The following is a 19508-nucleotide window of genomic DNA, read 5'->3' as shown; positions in this document are numbered from 1 at the left end:
CAGGGCCGCAGGCAGAGCACCTGTGTCCTACTCCTCGCTCTGCCTCTCACCTGGCCAGTCACTTAACCTTGCTGAATCTCAGACTCTATAAAATCTACAAAATGGGGATAACAATAACACTTAGGTCACGACATTGTTGTGAAAATTTGTTGTGAACTGTGGTATGCACCATAGACTGTGAAGTTCTGTTTTATACTATTATGTGTAACACAGGATTTTAATGCATAGACTGTACCCTAATCAAGGCTCTGGTAAAGGAAACCAGGATTAATCACTAGATACAAAAATATGAACAAAAGCGGTTTAAAAGGTATAGTTTATTTGACAATTCACAAGTGATTTGCAAATTTTATGGATTATTTGGAGCCAACTTTGAGAACCAGTAGCTCCTGTCTTTCTGGAATGTCTAACATGCTCTAATTTGTTGCCCAAGTAGCGCAAGTCATGTCTACTCAAGGAATTCAAGCTAATTTTAACTTAAACTAGAAAAAAAAATCAAATACCATACAGCAGTCTAAAACCAAATACAGAGTATTTTGTTGTTGTTGTTGTCATCCTTTGAGATAATTTCTACCAGAGATATTTTGTATACAGTTATCTGTTTATGAATCAATATGAAAAAAAAGAGTAAGGATCATTTAAGACAACAGAAATGTTAACTCTAAACTTTCCATAGCAAGGCGAACACAAAATCACCTGGTGCTAGTGGTGAATTCAGTATCAAAATAACATTTAAAAAGACACATGTAACACACTTAAGCCTCTGGAACCTGACTTTGAGAGTCAGGTGAGCTGCAGAAAGATTAATAAGCCAAGTTCTACCAGGAAAGTGTTCGTCAACTTCTTTTTGGCTGTAGCTTCCCACCCTCGCAACCTTTCAGAAATGACAGCTACACGGAAGTCCAATATATTAACAGAAAGAATTGTAGCTAACATGTAATTTAAGCAACAGATCAATAAGAAAGGTGAAGTTATTCTCATAAACAAATATTTGAGACTGGGTTTACAGAAGACAGAGGTTATCTTCTGCAGACCCCACCTCTGCATTTTGTTCCGGCTGCACAGTATTGAGGAAGCTGAGATTCACACTAAGCAATGGCGGCAGTTCTGTCACAGCTCACCTTGAACCACCAAGATGCTCCTCCATTCACCATAGATGGCCTTATTCTGGCATCTGCACGAAAACAGCTAACCTAGTACTCACGTGTGCTGGATCTCAATGTTTTAATATATCAAAAACAGCATATTTGAGTTTGTTGGTTTTTAATTTTTTAAGTTAAAATATTTCTAAAATCAAATATTAAGGAAGGGTCTCAACAGAAAGCAGTTTGAATATCGTTGGCTCAAGACATGAGTTGATTTATTTTCGTGTAAAATTTGGCTTTCTGAACCTCTACTCTAGGCTTCCCTGAGTCCCCACCTTTGGCTGTCCACTTATCCCTCAGGCCTTCCCTTCGGTCTCCTTCATAAGCTCTTGTCCTGCACCTGGCCCAGACTGACATTTTCCTCTTATATTCTCTCCATTTTTCATGCCCTCAGCTACCATTACATATGCTGACATCTTGCAAATATCTATCTCCAGCTCATATTTCTCTCCTAAGCTCCATCTAGACTCACATCTGCACTTGGATATTCTATAGGCATCTTAAACTCAAAATGAAACTAACTCATCATTCTTCTTGCTTTGTCTCACCCCCTTGCTGCCACCCAAACTAAGCCCCTCTCCCTCTTGAATTCATTATCTCAGTAAATGGGATTGTTCACCTGGTTGTCCAACTCAAGAGACCTAGGAGTCATCCGGCATTCTTCTCTTTTCCTTGCCATCTACATTAGCCAAGAAGTCCTAATGGTTTTACCTCCTAAATACTCCCTGAATCCATTCCGTCTTCCCCGTTCCCACTGCCACTGCCAAAAAGCAGACTCTCAACAGGGATTGTGATTTGCATAACTACCTAGACTTGCAAAAGTCTTTTTATTACATCACTTCTTTACAAAAAATCCTTCAATATCTTTGCATTACCTTCTGAATAAAACCCAAATCTTTCATATGACTTAGAGTCCTTCCTTATCTACCCTTTGCGTACTTCTCCATCCCCATCTTTTGCCATATCCTTCCCTAACATCCTGTGTTTCAGTGTACTAAATTCTAAATTTCTAAACATCTCAATGCTTTCACCTCTCTGAGCCTTTGCACATGACATACTGTCTACAATTCTCTTTCACTCCTTCTTCAACTAGCCAGCTCCTACTTCTCCATCAAGAATCAGGTGAGTATCATCTCTTCTGAAAAAGACTTCTTGACTCTTCTTCCCTTCGGGCTCCCTCATGCTAGTACTCTCCTTTATCATTGCACTACAAAGTAACTGTCTTGTCCTGCACTCAATTGTGAGCTTCTCTCTCTAGTCTCTATTTCAAAATGGGGCCTGGGAGATAGCAGGTGCTCAATAAATGTTTTAGGTAAGAGAGTAAAGGGCATGACTTAGAGGCCAATGGATCACTTATAGGTCTATTAACAAAACACTAACCCCATGACTGTGATTTCCCAGTGAGAGGGCACCCTGCTCTATGAACCTTTTAAATTAACTCAATTCAAACCCAATCCTTTGGCAGTTCTTCAAAAAAGTAAACACAGAATTACCATAAAATCTAGCAATTCCACTTCTAGGAATATACCCAAAGAAATGAAAGCAGGGACTCAAACGAATACTTATACAGGAATGTTCATTGCAGAATTATTCACAATAGCCAAAAGGTGGAAATGACCCAAATGTCCATCAACAGATGAAAGGATAAGCAAAATGTGGTATACAATGGAATATTATTCAGCATCGGAAAGCAATGAAATTCTGATATATGTATACCACAACATGGATAAACTCTGAAAACATGCTAAATGAAATAAGCCAGACACAAAAAGACAAATATTGTATGCTTCCACTTATATGAGGGGTATCACCCACCTAAAGATCCTAGGGCCATGAGTTACTTCTGGGGCTGATCTAATGGCTTGATCAACCTGGAGAGGCCTTAACTTCTGTGGAACCAGCATTGACCACAAAGTCACCCAGTACTGAACTACTGTATAGCGTTGGAGGATGAGTTTTACAGCTTTACAACTTGTTTCACTAGGAAACTTAAGAGATGAATTACCTTCCCAAGGGCTTTATAAATATTTTGCTACTTAAGTTTTATAGACTGAAATTCTGCATATAAAACATAATTTCCTTGGATTACCTGAAGCCTGTGAGTTAAAAAAAAATTTAAGACTAAAACATATTGCATAAATATGACACCTGCAAACAAAGTGTGATTTACAACTGAACAATAACAAGCCTTGTGAATACCAAATGAGGCTGAAGGAAGAAATTCAAGAAGAGCGAATATAACATATACAGTTAAGAAGTGCCCTAACAGAGATATTCTAGAGGCAAAGCAGACAAGCTAGAGGGAAAAACCAGAAACACAAGCAAGGTCTCCCCCTTTTGACTGGGGTACTGGATGACCAGACTGATCACTGGGAACACAGCAGGTGCAATCATCTGAGCCTCTTCCCTTCCTGCCTCCCAACCCCCTTGCAAAGGACACCCCTGCAAGGGCCCCTACACATGGAAATGAAACGTCAGTTAGTACAGTGCCTGTCATACAGCAGATATTCAACAAACACTCCTTTCTGTTCCATTTCATACTGAAATTGTCAGGAAAGCATTCACTTCAAGTCTATCTGCTTTCTAGCCATGTTTTCTGAAATAGTCATTCTACCTACGGTATCACAATCAAATAACTCATATATGCAAGTCACATAGATATGACTTGCCATATATATGCATATATAGTAACAGTTGAAAAACACAGATAAAATCATGAATGTTGATAGAAAAAATATCCACAAAAGACACTTTTCTACACTACAGCAATGGGCTTAATTTTCCATTTATTAGGCATCCATTATCACCTTAATTTGGTGTTATCAGGAGAAAGCAGAGTAATATTTCTGTCCCTGGGTAGATTTGATGTTAAAATAATTGACAAAAGTAGGTCAGAATCCCACAGAATGGTGAGTTCTGAATGTTAGGTGTCTCATATTAGGTTATAAATCCCGACAAGACAAATGACAGGCTCTTCTGAAAGCCTTTGAAATTCATTAGGGCAATTCCAATTCGTTTAGTTAAAAGCAGCAGCAAGGTAAGAAAGTAGCACTTATGTGTCTCTGGCTGTCCTGATGTACTTTAGATAAAAACTGAAGTCTCTGTGCTCCTGCGTTTTGCTGGCTCTTTTCACAAAAAATATCCTTTCCCCACCCAGATGTGCTCCTGGAATCCTCTGGAATGTGTCCTTTAATCTAAAGGATAGAAGGGTCCTTAAAGAGATCAGAGAATTGACTGGATGTAATTTCTCTCCCTGGGTCACCTGGTTTTGGTAAAAATGACTCACAATGTTTCTTTTCTATTCAGTGCACCAGCAGAAATCACTAGGCAGTGTAGTGCTGATTGAGTTTTTGAGTTTTTTCTTGGATAAAATTGTGAACTATTTTACTAGGTAATATATAAACAAAAAATGAAAAACATTCATTTCTTTAATTCAATAACTATGCTTCTATTTGTGTGACATCTATAGATCAGTTTCCCATAGAGAAAAACTATCATAAAAATTTAAGGTCCAATTTAACATGAATATTAGGAAAAAATACACTTTCACAATTTCAAGTAAGGTGAATGATACATCTTTTTCCATTCTAAAATGATCCTTTTCTAGTAATTTTAAAAATATTCTCTCACATAAAAATTATCTTTTCAACAAATACTTATTATAGCATAACATCCTACGTGAGAAATTTTTAAAAATGTCATTCTCAACTACTTCTTACCTGAAAGTTTTCTTCAAGATTTTATATAAATTAATTTACTTCATGAATGATAAAGGAACAATGCTAAATATCCAGAAGACAAAAATGCAAAGACTATTTCATGACTTCAAGCACAGAATTTCAGGATGTTAAAATTATTTGATATCAAATAAACAGAGGATTTCTTACAAAAAAAACCACTGCCCCAAACAAATTTTCCCTCTGACCTGCCTCTCATTCCAGAACTGACAGTAAATCAGGTTTGCAAGGAGAGAGCAGATGAGCTGCATACTCCAGAGTTAAATAAAAACATGGAAGACTGTAGCACACACGTTAAAAATAAATTTAACAGGGCAAAGAAATGAGTTTTAAAAGGTGACAGTGGTTTAATTTTGAGTGTCTCTTTTAGTTCCACTTGAAAAAAAAGTGTAATTTTTTCCTCTAACTGCTTCCCAACAATTCAATGACAGCAAAACATTAAATCTATGATGGTGCTGGCGTTCTTCTATAGGGACAAGAAGGGATGCAATGCAACTTCATGAACTTTTTTTAATCTGCAGAAAGAAAGGAGGAGAAAAAAAGAGAGAGAAAAAGAGGGGGAGAGAGAGAGAAGAAGAGAAGAGAAACAAAAACTAATTTTCCAGGCAGGGAAATATTTATAAAACCTTTTATGTCAAAGTTAGGATTTCACAACATAACACACTAATGCAAAATCCAGTAGCACCTGTAAGATTTAAGTAAATGCTGCCATCACTTAAACGCTTTTAAATATCTGTAAAAGACTGAAGGAAAAAAAGATAAAGTACATTCTCCAGAGAACAACAAATGTATTTCAAATTAAAAACTGTATTTTTGTTTTTCTTTTGTTTTCAGTTGCTTTTTGTACAAGAATTCATAGTTATCATATAATCACTTATACACCACGGGACCAATCTCTGCTCTCCTTATCTGCGTCACTTCAAGTCCACATGTTCAGGCTATAGTCCCCCATGTTATCTTCTGATAAATATATTACCACAGTCTGATCTAAATATAGATACATTATACAATACCTGTCTCTGGGAAAAAACCAATTTTAATATGCAAACTTTTTATTTATATGATACAGAAATGGAGAAAACTACAGTAGGTACGCAACCTAATTATGTCTTGTAGATGACGATTCTAGATACTCTCCTACTGTAAATGAATGTTTAAAATAGTCTTAGTAAGAAGATTTTATTTATATGTGCAGTTGTGTCCACCTTATCCCATATACTGTCCACGTCTAATGACAATCTGGGAATTTAAAGGTGCAGCCCTCAAGAAATTGTTAAGTCATTAAAAAAAGAAAAAATTAGGCTCTATTGCACAGGGAAAAAACTCACAAAATTTCCAATTTTAAATATCATATCAGTAGCAAAATATTAAAAATAATTTTCTGTATATACATATGGGTATATGTATATATTGAATTACACACGTCTCACATATCAACACAATTCAAGTGGAGACATTTTGGTGAGTTATTTTCCCATTAAATGACAACTATGTCAAAATTTAAAAATATCTTATTACATCATTAAAATAATTCACTTACCATTTCAACAGCTTATACTATTTTTTTATTTTTAACTCTTCATAACTAAATTCCCTGATCCCTAGTGTTAAACCCCCTACTTAAATTAAAATCTGGTGCTGTTACTCAGAAACTGATGGATAAAATCATATCTACTTCAAAATTCCATCAATCCAAAAAATTGTATTACCTGATTTATCAGAGAATCTCTCAGCTCTGAGCTTGTGTACCTAAATTATCCTCCCTATAATAAACAGGGGAGGAAAATATCCTAAACTAGATGGAGGTAACTCACATGATGTTATAGCACAAATAATACACGATGATCAAGTATCTGACGTAAACTTTTCAGAGACACCTGAAAACTCACTTTAGAAACTAACTTTAGAAGCAAAACCATTTATTTTTCACTCTAATATAAACTAATATGTATGTATTTACATACATACACATACATATATAAAACAAAACTACTTAGTGTTGAGTAGCTGTTTGTGAGTGAAAAAATGGTTACAAATTGATTAATTACCTTAATTTTGTATTTAACAATTCAATCTTTTTGGGGTACAAACAAAAAGTCAGGGCATTTGTAGACTTCATCGAGTCAGACACTCAAGCAAATACTTTGAAAAAGAACCCTTCTCAACGTCACAGGCACTGTACAGCAAGAATATAGGGACTCTGATGCAGTTCCTACCCCGTAAGCAGGATAGACAGCACTTGGCTTACTTTTAAAATAGCTTCTTAAAAGAAATGTATTATATAAAGAAATGCATGTTTGCTAAAAGTCTTTTAAAATTACATCAAAACAACATTAAAACCTGTTTACTGAGAAGAGCCTATTGAATTGAATTCCTGTTTTGAAATGCCTACTTGACAGTTCAGAATATTGCCTTGTGAGGTTTGGCTAGAGATGTGGCTGATGTGAAGACCCAGACAGAGTACACGGCTCCAATCCCAATAGTCCTCTGATCGGCTGTTTGATGGAAATGGATCCCCTTTAAAATAGCTATACACCTTAAAATGATCTATAATAAACAATTCCCCAATAGCCATTATTATTTGTAAATTGAAATGCATTGATCATTCAGAAAAGATTTCTTGCAAAATATATAAATAAATGTAACTGCATATTCTGTAAATAGCCTTAACATTGCTAGGCCAGACCGTCAGTGACGGCCACTGTATTTCAGTACTGTGTGTCAAATGTATTAGAAATTTAAAAAGAAAAATTTCTGAGGGACTCAGCTGCCTTCGTTAGTTGGCTTTAAAATGTGTAATAAAATGGGAGACAATATCTTCTCATAAATACATGGAATTGATATGGAAAAGTAAACCATACAGCAGACAAGTTAGGGAATATCAGAGTGTACCAGAGTGAACTCTCTTCCAGTATAAAAAAGGGAAGAACTCTATACACCCAGTTATAGTAAGTATGTTTCAATTAAAGATGCAGCTCTCTCTCACTCCTGGCAAGAATTAATTGGTAACGGCACTGCTTCTCAGCAGTGCAAAAATATCCTGAGAAATTATTCAGATTACAACAAAAGACAGGGCTTTCAGCACTAAGTTTTTGCACAAAACACAGCTTTAGATATCATAAATAAATTAATTTAAAAAGCAGATAACCTTCACTGTGTTGAACACAAAAAGGGGATGTGACCCAGACATTGTTAATTCTCCCGTTGGTGAATATCAGAAAAAAAGATTGCATTAAGTGTCTATTTATAACTCTAGTTAACTATGGCCAATAATATACATGGAGGTAATTTGTAGTTCAAGTTTTTCATCTCTTTTTTCCCCAACTAGCTACAAGCTGAATTCTAAAATTTACACCGAAATATACAATTCCAATTTTCAAAAGATCCTCCTCCTGGAGGAGTGATATTCAAATTTTTTGTGCAATCTTGATGCAGAGCCCAAACAGTCCTATGAAGAGAGACAGTGTATTTTTTAATCAATTGGCACTGAAATTTCACTTTCCTTAGCTGCATTCTAGTAGCTTGGCCAAGTTATCTCGTAATTCTGTTAGTTCAAATATTTTTCCATCAAGAATTTCTAAGAGTGTCTTCAGGTTATTGCGAAAAGCTTCTTGTTCATTCTGACTTTTCTCCAGACGTTGCTCTAAGTCAGACAGTTGTCCCTCCAGGTCTTTGTTCCGAATTTCTACTTCCTTTAGAAACAAAAGTGTGATATATATATATACGTCAGTTCATGACTTAGAAAATAATATAACTTTTGTTATTACTAATATCGTGGCAGTTAATGCAGTCTGACAATGAGGAAGAGCTTCTGAATCTCAAGTTGACACAACTGAAGGAGATTTCAGATTTCACCATCTGAGAAATCCATGTGGTTTTACTGACTGGCTTGTTCACGAATCCATCTATCCATCCAACAAAAATTTCCTGACTGCTTACTCCACGTCAGGCAACACTCTAGGCACTTCAAATCAAACACTGGGATACAAGTGAAGACTCATTTTGCAGATTATCTACATCTTATTTCTATTTCTGCCCATGTAATTTTCCTAATGCACAACTGTTTGCAATCTTAGGTGAAAGCAGGCAGAGAAAAAGAGAGAAATTAATTTTTTTCTCCTTATTGGCAATTCTGGAGAAAGATTTAGAGAAGAAGATGACTCTCCAAAATGAGGTTTTAGGATCCTCTGGGTATGTTAACTATACTTTGTTTTGCCTCGATATCAAATGAACGCATGTGGTAGAGACTATGGCTCAACTGCTAAAAACTGCAGTGAAGACAGATAATAACTGCACATATAAGAGAACTATAGAGCTAACGATTCCAATACACTGCAAATCAAGGAAAGAAAAAAGTGACAAAAGGGAAATAAAAGTTCACCACAACATTAAAAAAAATTTTTTTTAACACAGAATAAATTCTGGCATACTTAAAAGTTATTTCGAAGTTTTTATTGCTCTAAAAATGTTCCTAAGCATGAAAAATAAATGATTCTAAAAAATAAAATACATAACATGAGCTAAAGATTTAATTTTGGTTAAAAAGTCAAACTGAGAAAATTAGCAGAAAACAATCTACTACACTTTAAATAAACTATTCAGAAAAGCAACTAATTGAAAGTTATATATCCTTTCTGGAAAGCTCACTTTTACATCTGAGAGGAATTAAATGACTGACACGAATTCCATTCACATCTGTAAATTATATGGGACAATGAAAACATTTTGGTGTTAGGACCACAATATGAATCAGTCTCAGAAAACATGTTTCAAATGTCAGTATACCATTTAATATAAATCTCTAAAAAATTCTATCCAGTCTAAAGAATAGTGGAAACAAATATTTAAAAAATTTTTGAAAGACAATCTGATAAATGTTAAATGAAAATAACAGAAAACGAAGTGGCACCCTGCAACTGGGCAAAAATGTGTACGCATGAGGACAAACACTGGGAATTAATGCACAAATAGGAAACAGGAAATAGTGCTCGTCGTCGGGATTATGGGCATTTTTCCCCCAAATTTATTTGTCTTACAATACCTGTAAAAATTCAACTTTTAAGAAAAATAATTAGAGAATTAGCTTGAATACATATAAGAAAGTAACAATTGACTTAGGATTCTGAATATCAAGAAATGCTCACATGCTTTAACAGAAATAACTAACGGCAAGGCTCAAGCACGATGTCACAGATGAGTCCCAAGAGCCGGGAAAATAAAAGAAAAGAATAAGGCAGCTACAATGATTTATAAATAAAGAACTTAAGGAATCCCAATCTAATCTTAAAGTGTTTTCTGTTAGATGTTTACCAGGTATGTTTCTAATCTTTTTACTTTGAATAATCCACCAGGTGAAGATAAGTAAAGTGAGAGAGAATCTGAAACCAATAAATATTTATAAATCCAGAAGCCAAGTTCATGGCGGCTCTCAACTCTGAGGGAGAAAACAGACCCTGGGGTCAAATGTAAAAATTCCACTCATGATTGCACGGCATGCTCTCTTGCCAGCTGAAACAATAAGCTTAAGAGTAGAATGTTTCCAACTATAAAAATAGACCAAATGTCATTCACTAGAAAACACCCACTTCACCAGGCACCACCTAGTTTGCCCTCTAAGCCTTCCTTAAAAATGAAAGGCTTCCTTGTTCTCCTTGCCAATCAGTGGAACATCCTAACACATCAATGGAAGCAAGCAAGACGCCAAATTCTCTCAGCTACTAAAATTTTTGCGTTGTTCTCTCTAGAAGGAGTCTTGAACTCTAAGCCGTTCCTCTGACAGGAGGAATTTTACTAGGCAGAACAAGAGATCCAATACAATGCCGACGGTGCTGGTCTATTTTGAGGCAGAGAATATGATCCTAGTGCAAGAATAGACAACCCAGTACATGGCAGCCAACACCAGGCACCCGGAGCCCTGGCTGGTGCCTCTTCCCAGTTTACCACCTTCTGTCCGTATTTTCCAATCTCTCCTTCTTGACTTTTATTCTCCATCCTAACTCATTCTTCTGCTTAATATCATTTTTGTCCTACTACCTTCCCCTTCTCCTTTACTGAGATGGAAGCATGTGCCAAGGGCATCCAGGGGCCTGGTGCAGCCCCGATAAAGCACTGAAGGCCAGAATTTGCTAACTCCCTTCCGAGCGCTCTAAAGGGCAATAGCTGAAAGTATAAAATCCTAGTGGGCAGAAGGCCATGCTCCATATTTGTTAGCTATGGAGCCTACAACAGTAGAGTGATTAAAAAAATTAAACAATTATTATCAACATCAGTGGGACAAGATCAGGTTCATTTTCTGTAAATTTAAATCTGCATTATTTAATCTAAATAAAAGCTACAGAAAGACTGCCTTTGTTGACATCTGATACGCATCTTAAGCTCTTACAAGTAAGATATATTATTGCCCTATTAGATTATTAACCTTCACATATAACAGGAGATACAAATCATCAAAACAAGTTTTAATAATTCAACAGAAAAATGGGTAAAAAACACAAATTTTGAAGAAGAGTTATTCAACAATTATTTACTGAGCATCCTTTACATACTAGGCTTTGAGGATGTGGCAGTAAATAAAGATGGTCCCTGTTTTAATGGAACACGCGTCCTAGAAGGAAGATACTGGCAATGAAGAAGTAAACAGAACAGATACCCGGGTGGCTGAGGTAATGGTGATGGTGCACAATGGAATCTCCCAGCCATCTCCCGAACTATATAAACCAATAATAAGAAAGAAAAAACCATGCAAATTCCACGACTTCAATGTAATTAGAAGAAAGAGAGCAATACAAACTTCAAATTAACTATAATTAGGTAATATAAGCACCAATTTCCGACAGAGAGAGTTCTCAAGCTCTCACTCTAACTCTTTGCAGAGGGCGGGCGGACTGTGGGGGCAATGCACAGAAGAGGGAGGGGGAGAACCAAGTCCTAAGACTGAACTCTAATAACCCTAAGAAAGAGGAAGACCCCTGAAAGCGCCAAAATTCCAGAGGAAAAAAAAACATCTTGGTAGACCGGAGCAGACTGCAAGAAGGGACTTGGTGTCCACTAGACATGAGGAGGCAGCCTTGGAAAGGCAACCCTTTGGAGGAGAAGAGTAAAAAGAAGAGAAAGGAACCTGATGGAAGGGTGTGGTAAAGGGAAAAAGAAGCAACGCAAGGAAATTTAGAATCTTCCAAGACAAAACAAAACTAAAATATTGAAGTACATACAACCTCTCGCCCAATGTCTCCTCAAAAGAGGATGTTTTTGAACTAAGAATTTGTAAACCACCCAAAACTGCCACTCTAACCACTAAATTCAAAGGTGCAAGCAATCTTCACTGAATTGTTATAAGATGAAAAGAGAAAATGATATTCCAAACACTTCAGTGGATGAAAATAAAAATCCCCCCAAAAAACCAACTACGAAGCATAAGAGGACTCTGAACCCTCCGCTCTGAATTAAATATTCTCAAACAAGCATTTGAAAAAGAGCTTGAATCAGATAGTCAAACACTAAAAACTTTCTATTCTCCCTACTTTCTTTATCTCACTTTCATTCCCTTGGATTTTTTTAAGAATTGATTACAAAATAATTTTTACTCAAATCTGTTTTTCCTTGGGCATCTTATAATGCAGCCTTCATTTCTGATATGAGTTTGCCTTTTTCTTCTGTTTCTATCATGCGTTTAATCAACTTTCCTGTTTTTCAGTTTTTTTGCCCATTTCTTGTTATTATTGAATATGTGTTGTTCAAAGTCAAAGGATATCTTAAAAGCCAACAAACCAGATAATGAAAATTTAAATATGAACACAGGTGACTAGGAGCATTTTAAAAAGGTCTAAGTTCAAAGGTAACCACTATAACAAAGTTAAGACCATCTTAAATATCAAAAGATGTTAAAAAAAAAAAAAGAGCAAAGAACACATCATACAGAAAGAAAAAAATCAAATTAATATAACATACAGAAATTATAACACAAAATAATGGTAAGATGAGACCAAACATAAAAATCATATCAATAAACATTAATGAATTATCTAGTAAAAAAGAAAATTTTCAGTTTGGCTCACAAAACATTATCCAACTATATGTACATGACACACAAAGAGCATTCACAAAATCTGATCTTATAGTAGGTCAGAAAAAAAAGCAGCAGTAAGTTAAATTAAGTAAAAATACTACAAAAAATACTCTGTTATCACAATGCAATAAGACTAGGAATTGAAAACAGAATCATAAAATAAAAAGGTCCTTCCACCTAGGAATTCATTTAGAAAGACCAAAAATAATGAGATGGGCTCAAAATAATGAGAGGTTGTGATACTGGTAGAAAAAGGGGCAAAAGAAGACAATTTTTAATGCTAAAAGTCACAACTCACAAGGAAGATATAACAATGATGTTTGTGTACCAAGAAACGCAGCAGCCACCTTTATAGTAGAAACTACAGGAGATGTAAGGAGACAGAGATAAAAATACACTGATGAGAGACTTTAATATGCCACTCTTGTATAGGACAGATGAAGTAGAACCAAAAAAAGGTAATGATACAAAAGATCTAAATCACAAAATCAATAAAGAGCATTCACAAAAACAGATCACATATTAAATCACACACAAAAAAACCCAGCAGTAAATTATGTAAAGTAGAAATTACACAAACCCTTTTGTTTACAATGCAATTAAATTAGAAATTAATAACTAAATAAAAAAAATTAAAAGGCCCGTCCACCAGAAAATTAAAACACCTTCTTTTAAACATCTCTTGCATGAAAAGGAAGTAAAACCAAAATCACAGAATTTCAAGAAATAATGATAATTAAAACATTATCAGAATCTATGGGTACACTTAAGGCAATGATCAGAGAAAAATCTATGGCTTTAAACACATATATATAAAAGTGAAAGAATAAAAATAAAGGAATTAAATTCCCCTCTCAAAATGCCAGAAAAAGAATAAAAAAGTAAACCAAAACAAAGCACAAGGCAGGAATCATAAAGATAAAAGTAGAAATTCATAAGGTAGAGGATTAAAAAACAGTGATACTGATTAATAAAATCTTGTTTTTTTAAAAATAACAACAAAATATACATACCATTGCTTAACTTGACTTAATCAAGAAAGAAAAGGATAAAGAACAAGTATATAAAATAAGAAATTATAAGAGTTCCCAATGAATATTTGAAAACCTAGATGGAAAGCTTAAATAGACCAGTATCTGCAGAAGAAACCGAGAGTGATCAAAGAATTACTCCACAGCAAAGCACCGGGCCCAGATGGTTTCCAGGGGGAATTCTACTAAACCTTCAAAGACCAGATAGTTCCAATATGACATAAATTATTCCACAGCACAGAAAATGAAGATCAGTCCTACCAGTAATCAAAAAATGAAAATAATAATAAAAATAGTGAGCAACCTTTTGTTCCCCATAGACAGCAAAGATGAGGGGAGACCAATATCCAGTGGCTATCCTGCCTATCCAGATATCAATTTCTCAGCATAAGAAATCTTAAAACATGGACACCAAGTAATTCTCTTTTAAAAGCTCATCTTAAATAATCAGAAAGGCAAAGATTTATGTCAAAAGATTCATTCTGACATTATTTATTATAGCTAACATTGGAAACAACATAAATCACTATCCCTGGAGGAATGTTGGAAGAAGACTTTGGTACATCTATATAGGAGAATACTATGCAGCCAAATGACATACGCAGCTTATGACATAATGTTAAGTTAGGAAAGCCAGATGAAGAAATGGTATTTATGTGTCTCATGTAAAGAAAAAGTTATCCAAATAAACACGGGGGGAAGGAAATGACAATTGCTTTGCCTTAGGATGATGGGATTATAGTTCCTTTTTTTAACTTGCTAAATTATATTTTTCTAAATTTTTTATAATGAGCATGGTATATTGATATTTGGGGAAAAAACAACTTGGAAATTAGAAAAATTATATCATACTATTCTTAATTTACCCATAACTATAAATCTTCTATCCATATTCATACCTACAGTCCAATTCCATGCACTGCAATATCAGAAGTTCCTCTACCAGTCAAGGAATTTAATGATCCCAATTTTCTAGAGTGAACTTATGGAGGTTCAGGGTGTTGGGATTTCTGATAAACAGATGTTTAGGTGGGAGGGACCAGGCTCCAGAGGAAAACTGGAAAAAAATACAAGTTATTTCTCTGGGTTGGCCTTTTAGAATTCATCCTTAGGTTTTCTGAAAGGTTCCCTGTCCTGTTCCAGGTAGGTTGTTTTGATAAGTATTTTTGATATTCACTTAAAGAATAGGTGAGAATTGATATTCACAATTCCAAGTGCAAGCTGTAAAATTCAACTACTGCTCAATCAATGATGAAATACATTTAGAAGTTTAACATGAATAAATTATCTCTTGGTTTCTCTGGGACACTGTAAACATATGTACAACAAAATTTTTAAAAGCATTGTTAGGGATGGCATGGATGTAGTGTGGTAACGCAGAAAGAACAGAGACTTGGGAATCAAAATAAATCTAGGCTTCACTACTTTCTAGCTAAATGCCTTGATGAAACTTGTTAACACCTCTGAACTGCTGCCTTCTCTTTGAAAATAGGGATAATACACCTGTTACTGTGAGAATTAGAGCTAATCTATGTAAGCGCTTAGCATATGCCTGAATCATAGCAAGTACTCAAAAAATGTAACCAAAACCAAATAAACAAAAGACAAAACTAGACTGAGTTTCCCCCATTTCCTCCAGTCCTGATTTTCCACACCAGGGTTTCTCAACCTTGGCACTAGTGACCTTTTGGGCTGGATAATTCAATATTTAGCAGCATGCTTGGCTTCGACCTACTAGATATCAGCAGCACCGTCCTAGTTACAAAAATCAAAAATGTCTCCACACGTTGTTAAATGTCCCCTGGGGCACAAAACTGCCTCCAGTTGAGAACCACTATTTTACACAGATGATTAAAATGTAGAAACAACATCTAAGAGGGCAAATCAAAACAAGCAACCTCATTTTTCCCAGGCTGCTGAAAGTCAGTGACGGGCAAGGGAAATATTTCATTTCATATAAAGAAACTTTTCTTTATGAAGGGCCTCTGTTGTCATAGAATTTGATTGTCTCCATTTAAATATAGGTCAGACAAGCCAACCTGTCCAAGCCTCAGTTTCCTCATTTGACTGTTACACAGATTAAATGCATAATATAAGTAAAGTGTTCAGCACAGGGCCTGGTACGTGGTAGTCACTCAATAAATAATCTGGATACTCCTTCCAATCCTGGGCTTTCAGGTCCCACTTATCACCCCTTATCCCAAATTCCTCACTCTATACATGCACTTGTTTCTACTCCAACTACTACTACTACTACTTTAGTAGTCCTCACCGTCCCTGAGGCAGCTAGTCACGGAGGTGTAAGAAAAGTGCCTGGCTGGTGGGAGGAGACTTGGGTAATAAATTTTGAAAAATCTTCCCTAACTCTGGTGACTACCACTGACACAGGATATACGTATGTAGATTAGAATCAGGAAGCACACTACGCATAAAAAAATTGAGTACAATTAACTAAATTGTAGAAATAAAAAGAGCACTAACTTGATTTCATGAGGGCACAACCACTGCTGTAATTCATACTTTAGTTCAGTGTAAAAAAAAAAAAAATGAGCAGAATTCCTAAACTGAATAAAATCCATTTGAGAAATTCTCTTTAAAGTCAGGGTATTCTTTAAAGTCAGGTATGTTAAAGAGTAGAAATTTCTAAAATAATTTACTAAGGACAATTTATAAATGACCACCTATGATGATCATAAGCTACCTAGAAGAAGTTATCAAGTAATTTTTGAAAAATCAAAGATTAGGCATGAATCGGAAGTTCTGGAAAAGAAAAATGACCAGGAACCTACATAATGGAGTTCCAGAATAAAAGTGATCACCATGTGAAAGAATGATTGATGCCTCTCTATGCAGAAATGAATAAAAGTTGTATTATAGCTCACCTGTAGTTTCTGAGTCAGAGAGTCCCTCTGTTCTTGTAGTTCTCTGGCATTGTCAATTTCTTGTTTTAATCTTTCTATTTCCTAGAAAAAGTAGATTGTCTTTAATAACAACATTTAAACTATATCAAGGAAAGAGAAGGCCTCATTTTTCCCTGAAATTATTGTCCTAGTCCTTTGAAAAAGAAAAAAAAAGATTTAAAAAATATTCCTTTATACTGACTTTTAGAGAGGTGAATTCATCTTCACAGATATGTTGTCTAGTACAGACTAATCTTAAGAAATGACAAGTCTAACTTGGTGGCTTTGGTACAGCACTGCTTAGATACAACAATGTGAACATTTCAAGGTTGCTTCAAGCTTTGTGGATATAATTCTTTCCTGGTATATTAAATCTTTTGACTGGAAACCAGAGAAAGCAACAGCTTATAAAATTCATTTAACCTCTAATGGTTTTCTGTTGATCATATTAATGCAACTCTCATACAGAAGGCAATAGGCAGTATACCAGTCTGATGGCGTCACCACAACTCACAACAATGGAAACAAGGAGGGGAAATATGAACCAGCTTAATATTATGCAAGAAAAATTTCACCCTAAATAAAAACGCCACCACCTTACTTTATTCCATAAAGGACCTTTAAATCTGACACTGACTCTAATATTCTATGCATGTTAGCTAGATCACAGATGAGTGAAAAGCAGAAAATACCTCTTCCTTCTCTTTCAGCGTCTCTTCCAGTTCTTGTATCGTCTGATTTAATTCTGTCTTATGGGTATGCACTGCATTTGCTTGGCTACTAACACATTCAAGCTCGGTGACCTAAAATTAAATGAGAGCACAAATTATATGACAATTTCAAAGGATCTCTTGCTGAAGATATAATAAGCCCGTGATAGGTGAATAATGAACTTTGAATCAGTATATGAAAATTAATTTTAAGAAATATTAAGACACTCAGGGTAGAATGAATAGATTCTTTAAAGATATGAATTTGGGACAAAGAAAAAAGAAAAAGGAAATAATTATTTACAAGGCTTGGTCATGAAAAGTTTATGAAAACTTAAATTAAGTGGTTAATGACAATAGAGAACCCCTATAATGAAAGTCTTCTTTAAAAATTTCTTCTGAAAACATATTCAAAATCAGATATAGCCATCTGCCCTCCATCTGTAGCCTTCAAATTAAATATGAGTTCTGAAAACTGGCCTTGCAGAAGTGAGAAATTTTTCAAATACATTTCCAAAATATAAGAATCTGGAAGAAAAGATATGCTTAAAATACAACTTAAATCATTACCTACTAGAATGACTTCACACCAATCGTGTCTCTTATGGCACAAGATAACAGTCCTTGAGTCAGGAAGAATTTATTGAGGGCCCAAAGAGCAACATAAGTTTTTTTAATAAGCACTTCATGTTTTTTGAGAGAAGAGAGAAGGGTATTGTCTCTAAAAGTTTATACCTTCCCCAAACAGTCAAATAGACAGATGTCAACATAAACGCATACAAATACCCTATCACAGCTCTTTACACACATCACAATCTCATAGATTTTAGGTGACTAAAATAGAGTAAATTCTAGACTATTAAAGAAACAGAGCAAATCCTTCTCCCTCACATTTTCCAAATACCTAATTACCTTCCACCCTCTGCCACTCTACCTCTCATATCACTTCCTTCCTTTCTATTCACGTACTATTAGCCTTGTGCAGACCCTTATCATCCTGGCCTAAACAATGAGCAATGGCCTGCCAATTGACTTAATTATAATCTTTGCTTATTTTTATCTCTTCTGCAAACTGCTAACATTCATCTCTCATTGTGACTCCCCCATTCAAAGCCTTTCAATGGCTCATCTTTTCTACAACGTCAAATCGAAATTCTCAGCTCCTCCATACACTAGTCCCAAACTACTTAACCATCCTCCCCGCCCAGGATACCCAGTGTGTACTTCCAATTAAAAGCACGCAAGTCTCCTTGTCCTAAGAACAAACCATGTTCATACCCATCTTGTTGACTTAACCAGAATGTCCTCTTTTACCTCTGAAAACCATTCAGACTTTACCAAACCCTCAACTCTCAGCTCAGCACGTACTTTCTCCAGAAAGCCATTCCTATCCACCAAAGCCCTCAAGGCTCCCCGGTCCTCTGATCCACAAAACTGAACAGCTGTTCAAAAATCTCGGGAATTATTTCCTTATTATTTAATATATATTAGTTTTCTTTGTCCAATTAAATAATAAATTACTTATAGGAGTTCCACTTCTGATAAGAATGGAGCAGTTTTTACTGGATTAATTTTCCACATAGATAATTCAAATCATGGGCAAAATGTATAAATCAACTGTTTGAAGGCCCTGGCGAGTGACCAAATTGGGCAAAAGACAAAGAATGCAATCACACTGGCTGAGACACATTTACACATCTCTTTACCTGAAGGCACTCTGAGTCTGTCTGCATCGCTTGACTACAAATTCAAGCAAAAATCTGTGGTCTGGGCCGGCCCCGTGGCTTAGTGGTTAAATGCGCACGCTCTGCTGCTGGCGGCCCGGGTTCGGATCCCGGGCGTGCACCAACGCACTGCTTCTCCGGCCATGCTGAGGCCACGTCCCAAATACAGCAACTAGAAGGAAGTGCAGCTATGACA

At 35.6% G+C, this 19508-nt stretch overlaps 1 protein-coding gene across 1 annotated transcript in view; it reads right to left on the bottom strand.

Annotated features, from left to right (window-relative positions):
- Window positions 1-298: 298 nt before the first annotated feature.
- The window catches only part of HOMER1 (homer scaffold protein 1), a 118022-nt gene continuing 98812 nt past the window's right edge, over window positions 299-19508 (bottom strand). Inside the window, exons 7-9 of the mRNA XM_004420420.3 lie at window positions 17571-17681; window positions 16861-16941; window positions 299-8574 (exon numbers count right to left, since the gene is read on the bottom strand). Coding sequence (XP_004420477.1) covers window positions 8386-8574; window positions 16861-16941; window positions 17571-17681 — 381 coding nt within the window. The 3' untranslated portion in view covers window positions 299-8385. The remainder of the gene's footprint in view (window positions 8575-16860; window positions 16942-17570; window positions 17682-19508) is intronic.

The sequence above is a fragment of the Ceratotherium simum genome, chromosome 4 (assembly GCF_057802395.1).
Source record: "Ceratotherium simum simum isolate JZ-2026a chromosome 4, ASM5780239v1, whole genome shotgun sequence".
NCBI classification, from domain to species: domain Eukaryota; kingdom Metazoa; phylum Chordata; class Mammalia; order Perissodactyla; family Rhinocerotidae; genus Ceratotherium; species Ceratotherium simum.
Note: the sequence above shows the minus strand (reverse complement) of the source record. Positions and strands in the feature narration are given on the sequence as shown.